This window comes from Anguilla anguilla, chromosome 4 (genome assembly GCF_013347855.1).
Source record: "Anguilla anguilla isolate fAngAng1 chromosome 4, fAngAng1.pri, whole genome shotgun sequence".
NCBI lineage: Eukaryota > Metazoa > Chordata > Actinopteri > Anguilliformes > Anguillidae > Anguilla > Anguilla anguilla.
Window position 1 is genome coordinate 11,728,414 of NC_049204.1, and position 23,451 is coordinate 11,751,864.

At 45.4% G+C, this 23,451-nt stretch overlaps 1 protein-coding gene across 3 annotated transcripts; it reads left to right on the top strand.

Annotated features, from left to right (window-relative positions):
- Positions 1-146: 146 nt before the first annotated feature.
- On the top strand, positions 147-11,635 carry LOC118225632 (vitamin D3 hydroxylase-associated protein). 3 transcript variants are annotated; one of them, XM_035414363.1, is made up of 15 exons: positions 151-650; positions 1,743-1,856; positions 2,164-2,304; positions 3,536-3,669; positions 3,861-4,067; positions 4,328-4,368; positions 4,493-4,617; positions 5,106-5,231; positions 5,660-5,754; positions 6,009-6,108; positions 6,312-6,355; positions 7,898-7,937; positions 8,579-8,687; positions 9,830-9,975; positions 10,628-11,635. In XM_035414363.1, the coding sequence occupies exons 1-15, from the start codon at positions 462-464 to the stop codon at positions 10,757-10,759; spliced, it is 1,743 nt and encodes a 580-aa protein (XP_035270254.1). In that variant the 5' UTR covers positions 151-461; the 3' UTR covers positions 10,760-11,635. The 3 variants fall into 3 exon arrangements, 2 of the variants coding, with proteins under 2 accessions (XP_035270256.1, XP_035270254.1); XR_004764859.1 differs by lacking the exon at positions 10,628-11,635 and having other exon boundaries at positions 147-650; positions 8,579-8,850; XM_035414365.1 differs by lacking the exons at positions 8,579-8,687; positions 10,628-11,635 and having other exon boundaries at positions 149-650; positions 9,830-9,970.
- The last annotated feature ends 11,816 nt before the right edge of the window (positions 11,636-23,451 follow it).

The following is a 23,451-nucleotide window of genomic DNA, read 5'->3' on the forward strand; positions in this document are numbered from 1 at the left end:
CACTGAACTCTATGACGCTCAATGGCCTGGACCAGGATCGTATTTTTTTCCTCCAACCACGTTAGCGCAAATCACGCCCCGTAGTTCCATTGGTCAACACGATGGGAGCGCCGATTGGTTACATTCGCTCGTTTAGTGTGGCGCGATTTGTTATTTGAAAATGTTTGAGTAAACTGCCATGTAATGCTACATTCTTGTTTGTGCTTAGGCTTAGAGTGTGGTTTTTTCAATTTACTGCACTATGTATAGTTTAACTAAAGTGGTTCGGTAAAAAAAATAACGCAACCGGTAAGCGGAATCCCTCTCCAGTTCTTGTATGTCTCGATGCTCCTACCCTCTACAGTTCCTGTGAACGCTCTGCGGGGAGGAACCAAAATTGGATGCCGGAAGTTTACGCTGCTTTTTACGGTTAGGTGTCAACACACAGTTCAGTGTTGAAACCGTAGGCAATCTACTCGAATATGAAGTCTTTCTCTTCCAACAGTTGTCAAACGCTGCTGGCCACCGCATCTTGCTGTGCGGTTGCATCAATACTTCTTTTGAAATGGATAAATTCCAGGGAGGTACAACGAAAGATAGACAGAGCGAAATTGAGAAGGGATATCTCGCTACAGGAGGCAGAAACTGCTGTCCAGCGATTCCGAGAAAAGGTACGATTTAAACACATTTTGATTTGCAGGTCTAGAAAAGTATGGGAATTTTGGTGAAAGTACGGAAATTTAGCTCTTAATAATACATGCACAATAATGTTCTGAAACTGCAGTAAAAGGAATAAAAAGAAATGCCGTACGTGTGCCTTGTTTTAGAAAATCAATAAAAAATTGTGCACATGGGCATTCTAATGTTCGTTCGAGATGACTGCCTGCCTGGATCTCCGCCGTTGTCTTTCTTTTTTCAAGCAGGACCTGCTTCACAGGATCTGTCCAAGAAATTCGCAGTGCTTCACAGTTCAATTATTTCTAAAATGAGAACTCATCTGTCTAATGTGTTTCCCCTATGATCGCAGTAGGGGTCGGATCTTTTAGTGGCAGCTGGCTGTCACAAGTGGCTGTATCCCTGTTCTGTGGGAAGTAGCTTAAAGACATAAAAGTTCATTTATGTAACTTACACAAAAATGATAAACGTGATGCCAGCCAGCCAGTCTTCAGTTTCTTCCTTTTACTAGCCAGGGATATTGTCCTTGCCACTGTCATTTTCTCTTGGGAAAGTAAGATAGTATTAGTAAATAATTGAATTAATGTAACATGTATACACGTTTATTATAAAATGTAGCCTACCGCTTGCAGACACACACATTCACATGACATTGAGAAAATGACTATCAGCCTTGCTTCAAAACATTATCTGAAGCAACTAAGAAGAATTGGAAACAGTTTGTATGTGTACATGGACTGTGGCAGGATATATCTGTAGCCTGCTTTGCCTAGCAAATGATCCCCTGCTAAGAAAAATAGTTGATGTCGTCCTCTGTAACAGACATTCACATGCTCAATGATGTCTATGAAGTTTGGTGCCCATGCAAATACAAGTTTTTCTCTACTGGTTTTAATTTTGGAATGAGGTGACTGTTAGTGCTCGTGGTGTTTGTCATATTGTCCTAAAAATTAGTCCTGACTCAACAATATATTTTTTTTCTTTAAGAGTGTGGTTGTTGAAGAGTTTGTGATTCATTATTGAAAGAGGAGAAGCTAATTTAGGATTGTAAATGTGTCATTTTTTGATTTTCTTTTTCATTTTTTCAGTACCCAGGCCAAGAAACTGATCTCATCCTATCCTTGTCCCTGACTGAATTGACAAAAAAACTGAAGGATGGTTCGCTAACTCCTGATACAGTCTTACACACTTACATGGGAAAGGTCCTCTTTTATTATTATTATTATTATTATTAGTATTAGTATTAGTATTTGTACAGTATTATTACAGTCTGTAAGTATTTGGACAGTGACACAATATGTCAGAGCCATAACAGTAACTCCAGCATGAGATGAGGGTGGGTTCTTCGGATCAGGAGCAGTCCTGATCACACGGGCATTTCTAAAAAACATATCTAAATTTTCATGTTTTCTAGGCAGGTATTTACAGTAACAGCTCGGCACATAAACTTGTAAATAACTTGTACTTTTCATAATGTCCTATGTCTTTATGGTGTTTCGTATTCCTCAGGCTTTGGATGTGAACCGGAAGTTCAATTGTGCCACTGTGTTCCTTTTGGAGAGCTGTGAGCAGCTTGGTGAGGCAGAAACTCACCGGGAAGGCCTTCTCTATGGAGTTCCTGTCAGTATTAAGGACAACCTTGGATACAAGGTGCATTTCTATTGACTTAGACTAAAGTTGACAGTTAGCTTTTCTTACTACAGTTTAAACTATTTTGTTTAAAAAGACTTTTGTGGTGACAAAGTTTTAAAAAAAAATATTTGCTTTATGTTTGTACAGTCATGGCTCTTCTCTAGAATAAGTGTACATGATTTCACTTGGTTATGGCTGTGCTGTTTCATATGGCCATGATTATGTACTATGAGTGTGTTGTGGCTGTGCTGTTTTATATGGCTGTGATTCAGTACTATGAGTGTGTTGTGGCTGTGCTGTTTTATATGGCCATGATTCAGTACTATGAGTGTGTTGTGGCTGTGCTGTTTTATATGGCTGTGATTCAGTACTATGAGTGTGTTGTAGCTGTGCTGTTTCATATGGCTGTGATTCAGTACTATGAGTGTGTTGTGGCTGTGCTGTTTTATATGGCCATGATTCAGTACTATGAGTGTGTTGTGGCTGTGCTGTTTTATATGGCCACAATTCAGTACTATGAGTGTGTTGTGGCTGTGCTGTTTCATATGGCCATGATTCAGTACTATGAGTGTGTTGTAGCTGTGCTGTTTTATATGGCTGTGATTCAGTACTATGAGTGTGTTGTAGCTGTGCTGTTTCATATGGCCATGATTCAGTACTATGAGTGTGTTATGGCTGTGCTGTTTTATATGGCCATGATTCAGTACTATGAGTGTGTTATGGCTGTGCTGTTTTATATGGCCATGATTCAGTACTATGAGTGTGTTGTGGCTGTGCTGTTTTATATGGCTGTGATTCAGTACTATGAGTGTGTTATGGCCGTGCTGTTTTATATGGCCATGATTCAGTACTATGAGTGTGTTGTGGCTGTGCTGATTTATATGGCTGTGATTCAGTACTATGAGTGTGTTGTGGCTGTGCTGTTTCATATGGCCATGATTCTGTACTATGAGTGTGTTGTGGCTGTGCTGTTTTATATGGCCACGATTCTGTACTATGAGTGTGTTGTGGCTGTGCTGATTTATATGGCTGTGATTCAGTACTATGAGTGTGTTGTGGCTGTGCTGTTTCATATGGCCATGATTCTGTACTATGAGTGTGTTGTGGCTGTGCTGTTTCATATGGCCATGATTCAGTACTATGAGTGTGTTGTGGCTGTGCTGTTTCATATGGCTGTGATTCAGTACTATGAGTGTGTTATGGCTGTTTTTGTAGAATCATAAATGGCCTTGTGACTTGTGTGTTGCAGGGCCATGACTCCACCTGTGGAGTTATCTCTAAGCTGGAGCAGCCTGTTGATGTTGACAGTGTAGTGGTCCAGGTGCTTAAGAGACAAGGCGCCATCCCCTTTGTCAAGACCAATGTGCCCCAGGGACTTCTCAAGTAAATATGAGATTGTGTGTTTTGCTCTGCTCCTGCCCTATAGCAGAAGTCCCCACTATAGAAGTGTGTCTGTGTTTTCTCTGATTGTGAAATTTCTTTACGAATTGATGCAGTGATTTACTGGTGCAATGAGAGTAAAATTAAATTGCGGTGTAATTGCTCTTGTTTCTTGGTGTGTTACCTCACTTCAGCTACGACTGCAGCAACCCCATTTTTGGGCAGACGGTGAACCCCCATAATCCCCAGAAGACGTCAGGGGGCTCATCCGGTGGGGAAGGAGCACTGATTGCAGGAGGGGGCTCCATCCTGGGCTTGGGCACCGACATTGGGGGCAGCATTCGCATTCCAGCATCTTTTTGTGGGATATGTGGATTCAAACCCACAGCCAACCGGTTGAGGTCCGTCTTACTGCGTGGCTTAAGACTTACGGCGCATGAGTCCCTGTCTCGCTGTGGTATAGCCTTTTAATAACATAACTGTATTGAATATTTTCTCATCTCTGTCCTCCATTGGAACCTGCCTTGCGATTTTTGTTTTGACACAGAGTTATGTCTTCAGCAGATGTAAATCGTAAGGTATGGTAGTATTCCTTGTGTTGTTTGATTGGTTGGAGGCACACAGAATGCGGAGTTGTGATCTTGTTTGTTTTCCTTTGAAGTATGCGCGGTTCCAGCTCATGCTGCCGGGGCCAGAAAACAGGTGAGATGGAGGACAACCAACAGTGCGTTAATACATTCGGTCAGAGACGTGCGGTCGAATCTGCAGAGTGGCTGGCTGGGGTTGTGGACGTGACTCGACTGCATTTCGTCTGTCTTTCTGACAGGGGTGTCATCCTTGGGCCCACTGGCGAGGGATGTGAACAGCCTGGCCCTGTGCATGAAGGCACTGCTCTGTGAGGACATGTTTGCTCTGGACCCCTCTGTGCCGCCTATGCCATTCAACGAGCAGGTGCTTTCATTGCAGTCGTTGGCACGACCCTTTGATGTGTAGTTTTTTTTTTTTTTAATGTTTTTTTTTTTTTCAAAATTGTAACTCCGCGTTTGTGAACTCCATTGCTTTCAATTACCAGTAGCGATTGTTACATCAGCATTAGAACATACAGCGAACGAAAATTCTGAGCCCCCTTTGACAGCATTCACATTGTTTTACATCACAGCCTGTGTAGTGAAAAATCTAACATTTAAGGGGGGCGTGGCTTACCCAGCTAATATGCCTGCACCATGCTTGCAGTATTTCTGCTGTAGCAACTCTAAAAATGTATGTATTTTAATATTGTCATGTAGAAGGGTCAAATATGCTATTTTCATTTTTTTTAAAACAACCCTGCAAAATGCTCTTTAAAGGCCATTATAGGTCTCAATCCAGGGCAACCACAATCCTGCAGTTAATTAATGTGGAAAATTCTACATTCGTGGTTTTATTCTCTCCCTCTCTAGGAGTATTTAAGTTCTAGGCCCCTAAGGATTGGTTACTATGAGACTGATGATTACCAGCTGGCATCGCCAAGCATGAGGAGAGCCGTACGGGAGGTTAAGGAGCTGCTGGAGGGAGCAGGACACACGGTACAGAAGACATCATTTAGCTACTTGTATAACTATTAACTCGTTTCATCTCTGTAAATGAATTAAAAATACGACACCTGTCCGTGGTGTTTCACAGACTTGTCCAAATCGTTATAATCCTGTCATGGATTATACCGTTCAGATTATATTATTAATGATGTACTCATTTTTGTTAAATTCATGCATTGTTGTGTATGCCTATGGTGGTAATAATAATATGAAAACAAATGTAGCTTGATTTATTTCATAAACCTTTCATAAACAACAGGAAAGCTACATTTGTTGTGTTTTGTAGAATTTCATTTGGTTTACGATGGTTTTGTATCTGATTTTATTTTGTTATTTCCCTTCAAGGGTTTCACCGTCTTATAGAAAGTATGGTTATGCGTATGTTCCAGATTGATTACTCACTGTGCTCTCCTCCTCAGCTGGTCCCTTTCTCTCTTCCTCGAGTAGCCTATGCCATGAATCTGTTCACCGCAGGTATCTTGGGAGATGGAGGGGCTACTTTGCTCAGCAACTTGTGAGTGAGGCCTACATTTTCTCTCATCAGTTGTCTTTGGGTCGCAGTTTATTTAAGGGCTTGCTTACAGAATAGGATTTTTTTTTAAATTAGTGTTGCTGTTCAACTTTGAAAAAATGTGTAAATATGTAGCGACCAGGCAGTAAATGGGCAATAAGATTTGCCCTTTTCTGTGCTGGTTTACATATTTGGGCATGTTTACTGTTTCTAATTGTAAATACCAATGTTGACATAACCTTTGTGTGTGGTTTCAGCAAGGTGGGTCCTGTTGACCCTTGCCTAAAAAGCCAGACAGTACCCTACGGCCTGCCGCTCCTGATCAAGAAGATCCTTTCTTTTCTCCTCCGGCCCTTGGTAAGTGTGGCGTTATATCTCAAAATACTAGACTCCAAGGAGAGAACGAGGGTGTAGACAGGCTGTTTAAATCTGACAGAAATAACTTAGTCGCTCAGTATTTTCAGAAGTGAAGTGCAACAATCATCTGGAGTGTTACGTACTGGAGTTTTGGAGCGGTGTGTCATTGGTAGTGATCACTGTACTTTTGTGTTCTTTTTAAGTATCCTCGTGTGGCTGATGGAATGGCTTGCCTTTGTGGAGTCGGGTGAGCTTGTTTCTTCCTTGTTGTCGAGAATCTCAGGGTTTCACGCGATTTCTTTGTACTTGTGTTTACTCCCTGCGTGACACCACTTCGCTAGTCACCCTTATTCGAAACTTCGCCCCTGCGAGTCGTTGCCAGGTTCTCTCACAACCTGTGTTTTTGAGCATGGTGGCGGTGCTGCGTAGAATGTGGTCTTGGAGGAAGTTGGCTATCCTAGCATCCAAAATGTCAAGTGACAAGTTTTTACATCGGACAATAACGAATAATATATTTATGTGTGTCAACTTTTCGATATATTATAGTGTTACGGCCGGCTCGTGGGGCCGCAACAAACAAGTCCCAATGCACCAAAAACAATCCAGAAAGTGATTTTAAAACAAAAACCCCAGACATTTATTAGTACAAGTCACAAATAAAATACGCAAACTAAAACAAACGAAATCCCGCAAAGTTCACAAAACAAAATGATCTCCAAAAAAAAACTACAAATTATCTACACAAAATCCCAACACACAGCCCCAAAGAAGATCTCCCCTGCCTCATACTGCAGGGCTTATGTTGGCCACAGGCAGGTGGAGGCAGTCAAGCAATTAGGTAATTACCTCCACCTGCACTACCCAGGCAAGCAGAGGCAGGGAGCGTAACACCCCCACCTATAAGACAAAAAAAAACTATAAGGTACATTGTTTATTTATTTATTTATTTTTTTCAAAAAAAACTCTATACAAAACTGCAAAAAAAAAATTACTGGTGACATGACCGAACGAATACGTGTCCATGAAGCCGACGCCACAGGGAAGTCTGCGCGCGTCGTCGCCGCCGCCGCAGGACAGTCAAAGCTCTACCTGGCTGTTCAGAGCCCTGCCTTGCGGATCCACCTCCTTTGCAATCTTCAGGGCGTCGGAGTTGGCCAGGTCAGTGTTGGCAGGAGTGACAGTCAGAATCAGAAGAAAAATAAGAAGAAGACGTAGAAGCCTACCAGGACCAAATGGGAGACAAAAAAAAAAAACCGCACACAGCGGTGACTATGACCGTTTGGTTAGTGTACGCATGAATATCGATTTGGGATAGACCTGCGGGAGGTGTGGAAGCACAAAGGGGGTGTCAAATCAGATGGGGGCAGACAGAGCATACAGAGCTAACAATGACTGGTTACCTGCCACCTCCATTGGTTCATTTTGTTCAGGTAAAAGGGTATAAAGCTGGTGCCTGAACAACACTGCATTGTAATTGACCTGCCTTGCTTTTCCCCGGTTTGTTTCATACTGTAAAGAAGACTATTTCTGCTGTGTTACTAAATTGTTATTAACCTAAATTTTGGAACTGCTAGTTTTACTTGGTCCAAATTCATACACTCAATACCAAGAAAAAAGTAACAGGATGAATGCAAAAGTATTTGAGAGGGGTAAGTACTCAAAGGTTTATTCACAGAGCTGTAAAATAGAGGTTCATGGATAAGGGATGGTTAGGGATACTAATGTTTAACCATTGTAGTTTTGGTCGAAAGTAGTAAAAATACACTTATATTTGTATTGTGTCTTTCAGATCTGTACAAGATCTGTGGAGGCACTATGCAGATGCTGAGGTAAGCCTGGGTTTTAGGAACCTTTAATATGCGAGGACAGTACCATGGGGGCCATTTGTTCTTTATCAGATCTCAAATTATTTTTCAGTTGTGATGTCACTCAACCAATCACAGCAGAGGCAAAAAAGGACATTTCAGAACTCACATCTGCAAGTGTCACATGGTAGTAGGCTATTGTTTTTTAAAAGGTTTTAAGAGTGGTGCCTGGGTTCATGCAGTTCTGACTAAGTTATTTGTTACTTAAGATCAACAAGAGTTACAGAGATTGGATTTTTTTTCTGTTGTTAATGCTGATAAACTGTCCATATTCAGAATATGTTAAAATGTGCTGCGTTGGTGTAAATATGTGTAGTATGTATTTTGATTTGCTGTTTTTTCTTCTTATTAAAAGCCCAAGCTTATTCACCAGCTGTACTCATTGCGTAAATCTGCACTATTGATTTGGAGGATCACAGAGAAATGTGTAGTTTCCTTTATGATGCACTTTTTTTGAGGTGAAATCTATAAGTATTATAGTTAGCCATTCGTTAGAATCCCCTGGACTCTAGCCTCTGTCACCCAATATCACCTTTTCCTTACAAGCGGTGTCATACGAAAGATACTGAGTTTGTCAATAAAAGCACTTCTGTCTTTGACCTTAGGACTACTTTTATGAGTTCAGTGAAGAGTGGAAAAAACAGGACCTCGATGTGTTGCTTTCCCCTGCACTTGGTCCAGCCTACAACTTCAGATATTGTGGGAAGCTGACGTGTATGTTTCTTGTTTCAAATGCTTTCCATGTTGTTACAATTGTAATTCCATTGTAACGCAGCAGAAAAATACTGCAATGTTACAATTGTAGCTTGTAACATGGCTGAAAACTCATTGGACCTCATTCACGAAAAATGTGTACGATCACATTTTATCGTAAACCGTGAGTAAGAACGTTTCCGAGAACATTTCGGCATTCGTCATTTTTTTCCTGTCTGTATTGGTTCACGGCTGTTTCCTTATGCTAATCACATGAACAGGATTATGCATAAAATTTACAAACAATGCGCATTTATCATCTCAAACACCTGGGATACACACAAAAACAAAGGTCTGCGCACATCATGAATCCCGTATTGGTTTTTTGTAGGAACGTTTTTAAGACCAAAAGTAAGAAAAATTTAAGAAGTTCTGTGAATGAGGCCCATTGTTTCTCTTATAGCGTCTTGATATAAAGAAGGTACTTTACATTACAATACATTGCAATCACCTAGCAGACCCTCTTATACTGATTTATGTACAGAAGGGTGGTGCAAGATGTACTTATGTACTTTCATAGGGTACATTAATAGCTACGCCTAACGTGAAATAACTTGATGAAATGAAGTGGGTGATAGTTAAATCGTAGGCTAAATGCTTTAGAGAAGAGGGTAGAAACTAGCTAATGAATACTCATTGTGCATTTCAACTGAAAAACACAAGACAATAATTAAGTGATAATAGATTAAAATAAAAGCAATAATTCTAAACGGATAAATGCAAAGGTATTATTTCTCACTTTCCCCTGCTCTGGTGAATGATTCAAAGAAAAGTTTTGGGAAAATGCTGTTTTTTTTTCTTTGTGTGTGTGTAAGTTATGTCAATCATTTAGCTTGTTGGTAAACGTGCTAATGTTTCATTTTGTTCTTTGTGTGGGTGTGTGTAAGTTACGTAGATAATTTAGCTTGTTGGTAAACGTGCTAATGTTTCATTTTGTTCTTTGTGTGGGTGTGTGTAAGTTACGTAGATAATTTAGCTTGTTGGTAAACGTGCTAATGTTTCTTTTTGTTTTTTGTGTGGGTGTGTGTAAGTTACGTAGATAATTTAGCTTGTTGGTAAACGTGCTAATGTTTCATTTTGCGACTCTCTCTTTTTTTCTTCAGGTGCCTTGAGCTATACTGCTTTCTATAATGCTCTTGGCTTCCCTGCTGGGGTAGTGCCGGTCTCCAAGGTGACAGACGCTGACGAAGAAGAGCTGAAGCACTACAAGGGAAACTATGGAGACATATGGGACCGGTTCTTCAAACAGGTGAATGTTTTATGAAAAACATTTTATGGACTGACGTTTTTTGTGTGTGAAGACAAACCCATCAAACGCAGCTAAGTGGTCTACAGAAGACTGGCAAGAACAGTGCTTAAGAGGGCAACAACCTCCACAAATTTTATGGTGGCACAATTTACAGGATCCTTAAATTTATTTTAGTAAAATGTTGCACAAGTCAAGTACGCCTATAGTATATTTCAGATGTTTTATGCCTAGAAGGCATCTCTTGGCAATGGCCTGCCTGCAACTGCTATATGAAATGACCAAATGGAAGGTAATCCTTCCAAATTGTTTGGAACTGTCGCTCAGCAAAGTAATTCTTTGTCAGGTCTTCAAAGCAGCAACATTTAATTGGCCACCACGGTGGCCCAGTAGGTTCCCTTGCAAAAGAAATGTCAATCTCAGTGTGACTAACCTGGTAAAAATAAAGGTTCAGTATCCGTGAAGAACAAAAAAATATAAACACACTCATAAACGTACACCTATATGTACAGTCAATTTGTTTTATTGGCTGCAGTTCTCGTATCAGCAGGTAGGTGGCAGCAGAAGACTGTTTTTGGGTTATTTTGCGTGCTACTGCACAAATCCGAGGTCTACCCGCGGAGCGCAGCAGTGACGACAGTCTTCGTATTCACAGGCAGTGACCGGGGGTCAGGGCCTCCCTGTGGCCGTACAGTGCATCGCTCTCCCCTGGAAAGACGAACTCTGCCTGCGCTTCATGAAGGAGGTGGAGCAGTTGGTCAGAGACCTCAGGAACAGTGGCACGTAGGAATGCCACAGAATGAGTCCATCTCTAGTGTGTGGATATGGGCTGACGTGTCTGTTAGATTGAACGCATATCGATTAAGGGCGCGGTCACACATGCGCAAAATTAACATCGGCGAATATTCAGCTTATCGCTGCTAAATGAGTTACTGCAAGTTACTTAATCGTGGTGTGTTCTTACTTTTTAATGGCTCTGGAAAGTTGGCTTATTTTAGTTTGAATAAGTGATGACCAAGTAAAATCCTGTTATGTGTTATTTGTCGCATGAGGTTAGACTTATCTACTGTTAGGACTACAGTTGAAAGCTGTAGAGCTGAGGTCTACTTTCCTTTTCACATCGCTGTATAACAATCATATTACAGATCAGAGAATGATAAATTTCCATTATTGCCTGCATTAATGGACAATAAAGATTTTTTTAAATAAAACCCTGAGCACTCTGGGAATAGAATGAAGGAACTTTACGGAACTGCTTGGAGTAAAAGCATTGAGTTGTATGAAGTGCAAATTGGGTTGATAACCCCTCTGAAGAAGATGGTGTAGCATAATCCAGTCCTATCCAACTGGAGGCCTTTTTGAACCCAAATCTTAAATGCTCCTCATGAGTGGACCAAAGTCAGTACTGGAGAGGAACACTGCTCTATAAGAACAAATTAAGCATAATAACAGATGGATACAGTACAAGACAAGTGTCAATTAAGTACTGCTATTGTTCACGAGGCGATCGCGTGCAAGTTAATTCAGACGCCTTTCCAATTCTCTTTTTTTTGCGAATACAGACTGAATGTGTTGAGAAGGATATTCTAGCCACGGCTTGAGCTGCTTGATTTCTGATCTTGTGCGTCAGGTGTGTTTTATGAATAAATATATTTAAAAGATATGTTAAGTTTACACTTTATTTTATGAGAAATGTTTGGTCATTGTTGGTTTACTGTGGTATTGATTTGTTATCAATAGAGGTACCAGAGCTGGTATTGGTATCAAAGTCAATTTCGTCACATTTTGGTATTGGAACAGCACTAGTGCAACGTTAAAGACAAGTTAAAGTTTGCAACTACAAGCTCATCACCGCTGCACCCCTGCTGCAGTCTGTTTTTTATCTTGGAGTCTTAATACAAACTCAGTGTCTGTGAAATCTCTTGCATTTTTCAGATTTAGTAACTGTGTAGTACATGTTAAAAACATGTAATAATATATGCACACTAGTTAAAGGAAAGGTACTGTCGTAACACTGTCTGAGCAGTCTGCGTGAGAGACTGTTTCATTTCCAGAGCTGCTTAGTCACAGCCGGGAACTAAATAAATTTGTTGAATAAATTATGACAGCACACAATTAATCCCAAGTATGCCCTGGAGGTATTCAAAGTACCCTAGGGTTTATCCCCCAGTTTGTAATCACTGCAGTGGAACAGCCATTTATACAATAAATACATTGTAACATAATAGTATTATCTTGAAGTCTTTAATGAATTAATGTACATTTCCATTTTTTTTTACAGGACAAAGAGCTAGGCTTATTTGTCAGTGTCTGACATAGTAAAGTGTCATAGTAGTCCTAAATATTGAATGGGAACCCAGCTGATGCAATATTCTCAATATTTGCTGAGTTTCATAGTGTTGCCGTTAACTAAAGAGTATTAAATCTGCAGTATGTTCTGATTAGAAAATGGCAATGGGCCAATATTTAAACAGTGAATTAATCAAGATTGGATCATGCCATTAAAAAGTAATGCGAACTTTGAATCAGTAAACAAAAATGTGCCTGTATAGGTTCTTTAGATGTTTCCAGCTGAAACAAATTGACAAATTTTTAAATGCTCAAGCAGCTGACTTCCTGGGGATATTTTGACCGTAGGAACATAGAATAAATTGGACCACCAATTTTTGGAATCTTCTTTTAACGATCAGAGCATCTGAGCTCTGGTTTTAATCTGTTATCAGGTTATTTTGTTTGTTGGGGACGTGGGGTTGTGTTTACCTCAGGCTGGTGGCCAGTCTCACCCCCCAATCCACCACCACCCCCTCCCCCCCACCCCCCCACACACACACACCCTCATTGACTGATAGAAGCTCCCTGTCCATCTCAGGCAATGTAGCATGAATAGGTGCATGAACATTAGGAGGAGCAATTGGCTCCCCGCTGCTATTAAGCTGAGAGATAACGGCCCCGCGCCGGCGTGCGGAATCGAAACATTGAGAGGGGCGGCTGTCCGCGCCGCGGCTCGCAGATGAACATTAAGGGTGCGCGGGACGCTAAAATGGGATGTTCTCCCTTTGTTTTTCCCCCCTGTCTTTGTGCCACAGATGAGTGCAGATAATTTTCTGTGCGCTCGTGAGTGATTACTGTATTACCGCGGCAACAGAAGGAATATTTAGGAACGTTGGGGGAATTAATGACACATAAAAACTATTTCTGTATTGACTGCCTCCATCGGCGGGGCTAGTTTGCCATGCCTGCATCTTGTGATTACCCCAACGCATTGTAAATATATGTTTCCTATGGGTTTTACATAAATTTACATTTTTTAACACTCCTGAGATGGGAGACCATTAGGGACAAGTCTCTCTTTCTCTCTCTCTCTTTCCCTCTCAATCTCTCTCTCTCTCTCTCTCTCTCACACACACACATACACACACTTTTTCTCTCACATACACACTTTCTGTCTCTCTCTTTCACACACACACACACACACACACACTTTCTCTCACACATATACACACACACACTTTCTCTTGCATTCACACGTGCACACATAAACACCTTTTCTCACATACACACTTTCTCTCACACGCACACACACACGCACACACAGCTTATTCCTCGTTGAACTGGGTGAATCTGTGTGACCGTGGCGGAGGTGAGCGCGGAGCCCGGAGGGCGGGAACTCCCCCGCCCCGGCGAGCGGGATTGGCACGAGGCGTGGCCGCGCTGTCAGGCGGGCGAGCGCCGAGGAGCCGCCTAAGCTCTGTGGAGCGCGGCGCGGCGGCGGCGGCGTGACATCGCATGCAAATCCCCGCGGATCACCGCCTCGCTCCCTAACATCAAACGGCATCACCGCGCCGACGCCCGTCCTCCCGTCCTGGAGTCAGGCCTTCGGAGCTGTTCACCCTGCGTGCGTTATCTGAACCTGCCCCCCCCCCCCCCACACACACACACACACGCAAGCTGGCTCTATTTCTGCTGCGGTACTCCGTCAGTGGCAAAGGAGGATGAAGAGGGAGGAGTTGCAGGTGCTCCCCTGTGCCCAGTAAGCAATTATCTGACGTTATTTCCTTGTTTAGAGAAGCCCCTTTTTTCAATGGTTCCGTTGGTACTACCATTCACCTTAACTAAACCTTTGTGTTTGATTGGTCCCATTCAGATGTGTCCACGACTGTTCTCCCCCAAGGCCACACAACCCCTTCGACACTCTATCAGCAAGGTAGCTAAGTTTTAATGTTGTTTATTTGCTACGGACCGAAGGTTTGCAAGTTAAATGTATGACTAGCCATCCGTTGCTCAAAATGAGCATAACATCATACCATCAATGTGGTATGTGCTGCTGGCCCTAGGGGAAAATTTTTTTGTTTTCAGATAAATGTCGTGCCGGAGGTGACAGAAGTGTCACTGCATTCTGAGCAGTTTGTAAGCGAAAACGTTTGCTGAGAATGTGTCCCGTTTTATGGAAAGGGGTGGGGGGGGGAGACAGAACTGTGGAAAGGCCAGATTAGGCACAGCTCCGGACCCCGCGGTTAGGCCAAGACCCGCGGAGGGAGTGGGTGCGGCGATGGCGCTCTGGCTCGCAGGGCGCCGTCGGTCTCCAGCCGCGAGCGCGCGGGGTCCTTATTAGGCTCCTGCGCGCCTCGCCACGGCGACGGCCGCGCCCCCCCCCCCCCCACCCCCCCTCTCTCCCACCTCATTAACTCGCGGCACGCCGAGCCGGGACGCGGCGGCGCTCCTCTCCTCGCCGAGCGCGGGGGCAAATTAGGAAACTCTCGCTAATGCCGCGCAGCTAGCGGAGATCAGGATGCGTGAGTAACTCTCAGTCACGGCGCGACCCCGGCGGTTAACGCAGACGGAGATCAGGATGCGTGAGTAACTCTCAGTCACGGCGCGACCCCGGCGTTTGGCGCAGACGGAGATCATGATTAACAGATTTCCCTTCGCATGAAGCAGAGTGCTGGGGAGTTAGATTTTTTTTTTTTTTTTTTCCCTAGCGCAGGGAAATGCTTTCAATTACGTGCCATGCATTTATCACGCGAGGCTGATGAGGTGCTCATTTTAACAAGGAATTAGCCTAGAGCCTACATAGGTTTCACTGAAGCTTTGGCTCCCGTAAGGAAAGCATTGTTATTTTTCCTTGGGGTGGGAGTTGCGTATTGATAAGTTACCGGTTATATTTGTTTCGTTTCTCCTTGCTGACTATGTCTGTTGTCCTAGTGTACGTGGGAGGCTGGAACACACCCTGTAGAGGTCACTTGAGTAGAGTACGAGTCGGAGCTGGGTGTCCTGCACAGCATTGTGGGACACTGAAAGGCGGGCCCTCCGTTCTGTATGGGCCATCCTGGGTTAGATAGGGGCGTGCTAGATAATCAGCGCAGTGCGGAGTGGACTCCTGAACCGGAGAGGATCACGCAGCGGGGGGCTTTATCCGCCGCGCAGCGTGAAATTACCGCCTCCGGGGGGGGCGGGGGGAGGGGGGGGGGGGGGGGGCAACGTGCTCGGCCGCCGCCTAGCCCCCAGCGAACCCCCCCTCACTCCGCCTTCCTGCTCGTGCTCAGACCCCGCCCACTCCCTCCCCATCCTGCCCCATTTATCGTACGCAGCGCGCCCATCCCTCATCACGCCCGCCATCCCCAAAATCCTGCACCATGACGATGGCGCCCTTGCTCCGTCTCTTCATATCCCTGTGTGCACCGTTTGCCCTGTCCTCTACAGACACTCGACACCCCTTCCCAAACTCACACCAAATTCTAATCCATATATACCTCCTACCTCTTATCCATACTACACAGTTCACACACTCCAGCTGAAGCTCAGAGATACAACAGGAATGAGTGCTGTTTGGAACTGTGAAACTGTTGGAAGGATCATCAAAATGCGTGAATTTAAAGAATTTGAATTGTTTTTTTAGTAGAATTTTTAATTATGCCTGTTTAATGAACCAATGATAATGTGAACTGCTTCATTTTGTTTGTTCTGGCCATTCTTTAATGAAACGGTTAACATTCCTACATTATATTATTTAGCCTCGTGCTTGACAAACCTTTTATATCAGTAATAATGAGCGGGTGAATATTTGCGTGTGATTGCGTTTGCATCTTCTGTGTTTGTTTGATCAGTCAGAGTGCCTGCTGCATGTCTGAGGTTCCACTGTTGTCTGTTGCAGCACATGTCACACTCTGTCCCACAGAGTCTCTTATTAATCTTTTACTGCAGGTTCCCTGAGCCTCCCGTGCCCCCCCACCCCCCCACCCCCACTCCACACACACACACCGCCACCCTCCCTCAAACCCCGTCACCCAGCATCACTGGTTAATCATGAGTACGGCGTTTACAGTGTGACTAATCCTGAGGGGAAATGATTCATATTGTGGCAGGAACTAAAGCACCCCTCTGCTTCCCCTTGATGTCACCCTTTTGCAAAGCTTTTTTTTTTTTTTTTTTTTTTTCTGAGGAGACAACTCTTTTTCAGGATGATCATTAATAGACTATCCAGAGTTGATGCCATTCCATCCCAACTTTTTATCTTTCTCTTCCACTTTCTTGTATTTTTCCTCTCTCTTTCATTCTCTTCTGCCTCTCTCTCTCTCTCTCTCTCTTTCCCCCTCTTTTTCTACCTCCGGACCAATACTTAGTTGGGCTTGGGGAGGATATCGAGTTTCAGACGCGCAGCGCTAGGACTTTAAACTTGAGCAAAGCGAAGATATATAAGAATATTCAAAGCCCTGATAAACTATCAGTCATTCAAAAGGGCCTAATCTGTTGTGTCTGTTGTGTATCTGTGTGTGTGCGCGAGCTCACGCATGTGCGCGCGTGTGTGTGTGTGTGTGTGTGTGTGTGTGTGTGTGTGTGTGCTGCTCTGCTGCTAAGCTGCTGGAGGTTTCCAGGAGCTCTTTGATGTGTATCTGGCCAATGCACTATTAGAGGGATTTTCCGAGTTGACAGCTCGGAGAATACGTGGCAGAATTGCGATGCCAGTAGGCTAAAAGAATGCTGGAAACAGGATTAGGATCATATTCTGGCAGTGCCTGTCAGCCCCTCAATGGGCTAAGGTTTCTTATAGTGGCAGCTTTCATTCTCCGTGCCGCTAAAACCTTTAGTGGGACCATAAAAGGGGGGTAAGGGGTGGGGGTGAAAAGGAAAAAAAAACACTGATTGAATGGTACGCTGTGATTTCTGTTCTGGGCTAGCTCAGGGTGGATTGTGTGGGGAGGGCTGGGGAAATTAAAGAGGCAGTGGTTCTTTTGCTTGCAGGATGAGGGGTGAAGGGGAGGGGAGGGCGACGACTGAGTTCTGTAAACTTCATGCTAAATCTCTTGGGCAGTCCATAGGGCATCCTTGTAGATGGAAGCAAGCACAACAGGGAAGAATAGCCTCTCTGTGGCCTTATCTTCTATTGCCTGTTACAATGGTGAGGACACTCTCCTATATCGAACATGCAGTACATTGATTAATGTCTCCTGTTTTTAGCTTCTCCACGTCTACAGCTTATGTATGAAGACAGTCTCTCCTTTGTGTAGGGGTTTTATTTTTTATTTTTTGTTGCCGTAGGTTGTTTAAGGCTAAGCCAGCTGAAACTATGAATATTCTCATATATTAGTTCTAGTGAATAATGTCCTCTAACCTTAGTGCCATATTTCATGGTGTGGTCATGATGCAGCTGCATGTTTAAATGCAAGAAAATAAAAAAATGTAGCATTTATGTTTTTACCTGTTTTTAACGCGAGGGAAGAAGTTGTCATGGTTACTGTCCGTTTGATCCGGTCGGTTGTTTAGTGGAGGGCCGCTATTAAAGATGACCTCAGCTGGAGGGACATTCCCCGGCCTGTGTGAGAACTCGCACCCAACCGCCCCGTCACCTGTTCTCCACCGCGCCCTCCAGCACAGCGGCCGCTTCATAATTCGCTGTTTGTTTTGCGAAGAGGCGGGAAGCCCCCCTTTTTTAATTCCGCACAATGTGGGGGGGGTGCGGCCCGCTTTCCCCCGGGCGGCCGCCCGCTCGCGGCCCGCGTCCAAAAAGCCCCGGTTCTCCTAAACGAGGAGAGGATTAGCGCCGTGACCTCCCCTCGCCCCGGGCTCTGATCTCCCCGAAATGAAATGTGTTACCGCGGCGGGGTCGAGGGCTAGCGAAGCCCGGCCTCGCGGTCCTCTGTTCTCCTCCGCGGGGGGGGGGGGGGGGGGCGCGGACGTACATTGTGACACTTCACTGGGAATTAGGTGTGCTCTCCATATTGCGGAGGCAGGGAGCACAAAGCTCTGACTTCATTTTAGCCCCTTTGTTAGCCGGGCCGCCGATCGGCGAGCGGGAGGGGGCGGGCTTCGCAGAGACTTTGAATTTAAGGGGCTGGAGACTGAAGGCGTGCGGCCATCTGGTGCCGAATCCGCAAAACTGTAAAATGAGATTTAAAATACGAAAGTTTTTTTTTAAATAATATTGCCTCGGTGTACCGTCTCGTTCTATCATAACAGTTTATGACGGTTCAGTTCAGCAACAGCACTACAATCGCTTAAATGTTTCTGAGTCATTGTTTCTGAGTGTGCAGCTTATGGCAATAATATCCTTAATGAATCAGGCCATTTATTATTAGTGTTCTACCTTGCGCCAGTTCAAAGCATTTGGGCAGATAATATTGAGCAAAACAACGGTGGTGAAAGAGACGGGAAGCGTAGAGGCTGTCTGGTTTAGGGGCCCGAGGGGGTGAAATGAACTTTACTGAATCAGACTTCAGGTTCTGGGAGGTAATTGATGGAGCGCCGAATTTCCCTGACAAGCACTCTGTTACAACCTTTGGTGGAGGTGCGAGTGCTTTTTGCAAGGGGAGGGTGGGTTGGGGTGGAGGGGGAGGGGGAGGGGGGGTGTGCGGGAGGGGTTTCAGACTGTGGCTCATTAGGGATGCTCACAGCATGAGAACGTCAACAATACACCCCCAACCCCGCACACCTCCCACATACTAACAAACACACACACGCGCATGCACGCACACACACACAAACGCATGCACATACACACACGCAAACACACACATGCACACACACACAAACACACACACACGGGCGCACGCACACATGCAAACATATGCACACACACACAAACACACAAACACACACACACGCTGCCCATGCGCAGGAACCTGCAGTCTGTTTCTGAACACCTGAAAGGCAAAGGGTAATAGATGGGATTTCTCCGTTGATAAAACGCTGTAGCAGAAGTTATGAGGCTGAATTCCAAAAGTTGATACCATTGGCCGGGCGGCGTTGGCACGGCGATTGTTCACCCAACAAACAGAGAAGCGGCGAGAGAATTCGGACGGTTTTTCGAGGAAGACGGCCGACCCCCATTTGCATGCTGGGAGGGAGCACTCCGTCACCGCGCGAGAAACGCTTGACCTCGGCGCATTAAAAACCCGCGTGTCTGCCTGCCTGCCCCGTGGGCGCTGGGGTCTGAGCGTGACAGAATGCTGCGTGGGCGGGGCGGGGCAGGCTGGGATTGGGGGGGGTGGGGGTGGGGGCGGGGGGGTCACGCGGGGCGGGGGGCGCCCGCGTTTACTCAGGGGCCGCCAGGGGCCGCGGCGCTCCTCCCCGGCGTCCCGCCTCCGGTGCCGTCCGCAGCATTACGAGGATTACGCGTCCGTGGCGCGGGCGCTTGCAGGAGGGCGGCCTGGAGAAACGGGCTATTTACAGCGAGGGGGCAGAATGCGAATAAGGTGGATTCAAGGATTCAATTAGTGTGCCAGGTTGCAAAAAAAAAAACACCAACCGTCGAAGGCCTCTGATATTGGGGGTGGGGGGGGGGGGACCCCGGTGGCAGTGACCAACTGCTGGAGGAATGTAAATGTGGGAGCCCCCTCTTTATTTCAGTGGGGCTTACGCGTTGTGACAAACCACGCTGTTTAAGATATAATGCCGGCATAATCGTGGCCCCCGGCCGTCATTCTTCACCATAATAGGCTACTTATTCATTTGGGATAGTTTACGTCCCTGTGCATTTTTTTTATATCGCAAGATTACGTTCTCTCTCTCCCTCTCTCTCTCTCTCTGTCCCCCTCTCTCTCTCTCTCCCCATCCCTCTCTCTCCTCTCACTCTTTCTCTCTCTCTCTCTCTTTCTCTCACTCCATCTTTTCACTCTCGGCCTTTCATTCTTTCACCTCCTTTCTTCAGTCGTCCTCCTGGGCTGTCCCGGGGGTTTTCACAGTGGAGTTGTCCTCGCAGCCGCTCTGCTGCCGCGGTGGGGATTGGCGTCTGCACTGCGTCTCTGCTTTTGTTTGTGGGACAGAGGCTTTTTATTGCATATAGAAAGGAAATCACAAAAGAACAATCCAGGCTGAAGAGAAACAGTCTGAGAATTTTAAGACGGGACCTCTCTTGTGTCAAAAAAAAATGCTTTGTTTTAAATGTCCCAATCAGAATTACTTGGCCAGGGTTTTGCCAATCTTAAATAAAAAAAAAGCTTTTTGAAAGAGGATGGACTTATGTCAGTATAAATTCTATGCGCTATTGCATTTTGTCTTTAAACATGGTGGGCCCTGTGGCAATGTGATGAATGTCTTCCATGTGAAACACTATAGGTCCCTGCTACATGGCCCTATAGAGTTTGTCCATACCAAAATAACTGAGTTTGTCTATGCCAAAAGACACACATGATCATGTGGAGCGCACTCCCCAATAACAATGTAATGGACAGTGACATCATCCCACATTAACTTCGGTAGGCCTTTTATAAGAGCACGGGGCTTGGTTCCTTTTGCAAAACTGGCTAATTAACTATGGCCTGACGTTGCCTTCTGTATTAAACCCTAATAAACAGGGAGATGGTCCAGCTTTGATGATGTGGGTGACTTCAGCGGTGAGAGCATTCATCTTATGGCCAGCCTGGCCCCTTTCTCCTTACCCCTCTCCCGCCACAATCCACTGTCCCATGTGTGCAGACTTGCCTCGGGCTTACATAGAAATTGAGTTGATCTTATCTGCGCTAACACGATGTTAGCCCGCCCGCCACCCCTCCTGCAGGAGCCCGCGCTGACAAATCTCGTTGGGGAGGCGTTAAATCCCTCACAGTGTAAACACCTCCACACGGAGGGGCTGGGGTCCCCCAGAAAGTATGGCATATCCTCTGAATCTTCCCTCCCCTGCTTTTAAAATGCGGTCACTTTTGCTTCTGTTGGGACGGCTGAACGCGAGCCTCTTAGTTCTGTGACGTGCTTGGTCGGACCGCGTCGTTCCGCACCGCGTCGCTGTACACGACCCTTAGGGGGCGCCTTTCCCCAATCAGCGCTTTGTTCCACAGCCCAAAAGGCCGCGGCCCACTCACCCGCGCAAAGCCGCTCTTGAACAGTGCCGCAGTGCTCAGTTCGTTTGTTGCCAATAAAGTTACACACAAAAAATACCTGGAATTACAGGCTGACGCGCAAATGCTAAATCCCCCCTCTTTTTTCCCCCCAGAATGTGGATGAGACGGGCTGCGTCAGCAGGCCTCATTCAGGTCCCTGGGCTTTGTGCCGCGGAAACGCTCCTCCTTCCCCACTGACTGTTCTGATAATCCCGCCATGCGCCGTCTGCATTTTTTGACTGTGTTTGTTTAAGCGCATTTGCAACGTATTTATGTCTCTAATGTAAACCAATTTGGCTGCGAGGGCTGCGGGGCGATCGAGCCACCGGGGGGAAGAAAGGAAAGCCCAGACCCAGCAGAAGCAAGACTGGGGTTGGTGGCGGTGGAAGCGATGATGATGATGATGATGGTGGTGGTGGGGGGGGAGACGGGTGGTGTAGCTGTTGTAAGAGTTCGGGGAATGGAAGCAATCCGAAAGTAGAGTGGAACCATCGTAAAAGACTGAACCCTGTCCGGAGGGTTTGCGTTTAATCCTCGGGATAGGGGCTATAAGCATCTGAAGCCCCGGATCACGAAATTGTATGAGTCACGGAATCTCAGATTCATTATTAGGCTCTAATCCTGCAGCACAGAGGAGCAGCGGATGTACCGGCTGCTCTCGGCTGCTCTCGGCTCTCGTGAACAAACCGCGCGCGGCTGCCGCCCATGTTTGGGCGTGAGGGTTTACGCCTGCATCAGCCGTCTCGTAGTCTGATTCGAGACTCTCGCTGCCCCCCCCCCCCCCCCTTTCCCCCGCCCGCCCGCCATAACATTGTCTTTATGCTCTCCGCTGCGTAGTAACGGCTGAAGAAATGGACCAAATTCTTTAATGCCGGCGATGTTCCTGGCCTTGAAATGGCCCTGACGTCCCCTGTGAAGGGACACAGCTGGCCCCCCGTCTCACGATGTGATGGCCGGACTGTCGTTTTAGCACCTGACAGGCGGGGAGCCTCGCTGTGCCGTCCATTAAGTCTCAGACCCTCTATCCGATTGCGTCGTTAGGCTATCGCGGCTTGTTGGATATTACCTCTGAAACTGCACATTACGGGAGAATCATCCTAGTTTGGTTAGAGGGATATGTGGCGCGGACATGGCCTTGTCGGCTTTATGTGCAGTCACAACAGCGTCTGTGTTCCTGTGGTTTTAAAAGCGTTCTCACCTGTAGCGAGGTCGAAGTATCTGCTTTGTCAGTTTGCTCATATTAGTATCAGTAGACATTGTATTAATGAATGCTATACATTATTTAATGTCTATTAATAGATATTACTTACTGTTATCAATTTATAGAGGACATTATTATATTCCTCAAAACTGACCCCATACTTAGGAACCATTCTTTGTCTTTTTTTAACCTTTTTGATGATATTCCCTAATATGCCATGACTGATTGAACTAACTGGCGAATCTCGGCCTTTCAATGTTTACGACCGAGAGTTTGCCTTGCCTTCTACGGGGCGGGGTGTCAGAAGGGGTGTTAATGGCAGAGGGTGTGGATTGGGGGGGGAGGGGGGTGTGAGGAGGTGCAGGGGAGGTGGGCTCTGTGTGGCCTGGGCGGCCGGGCTCAATCACGGAGACTGATTGCCCAAGAGGGATGATGGAGAGAGAGGAATCTCATTCGCACATAGCCTGGGGGCAGCTGCCTCCACACCGGCACCATGCCACTGATGCAAAGAAACCAAAGAAGAAAAAAAAAACTGCAGCTTTCTAAATTAGCTCTGGGAGGAGACCCCTCTTCCCTCTGTTCCACAGACCAAATGCTAGTTCTTCTGGGCACGCACAAAATAGCATTATGTGTCTATTTAGTACTGTTTTCTAAAATGTAAATTTCCATTCACATGATTATAAACGGCAGATATCAAATATGTATTGGGTACATAACAATTGCATGATTTTGCCATTGACATAAAAGATTAAAGTAATGCTTCTCTATTTATAATCGCTGGTGTAGCTTTAAATTTTCAGGATGAAACTAATTAACATGGACAAGACACTAAGCATAATATGACCCTGTCCTATTATTCATACCCCCCCCCCCCCCCCAAAAAATAAAAAAAATAATGATTATTTTAATCTGGAATTCCACATGAATTCCACATACCATGAGCATTTCCATTTTGTGACACGACAA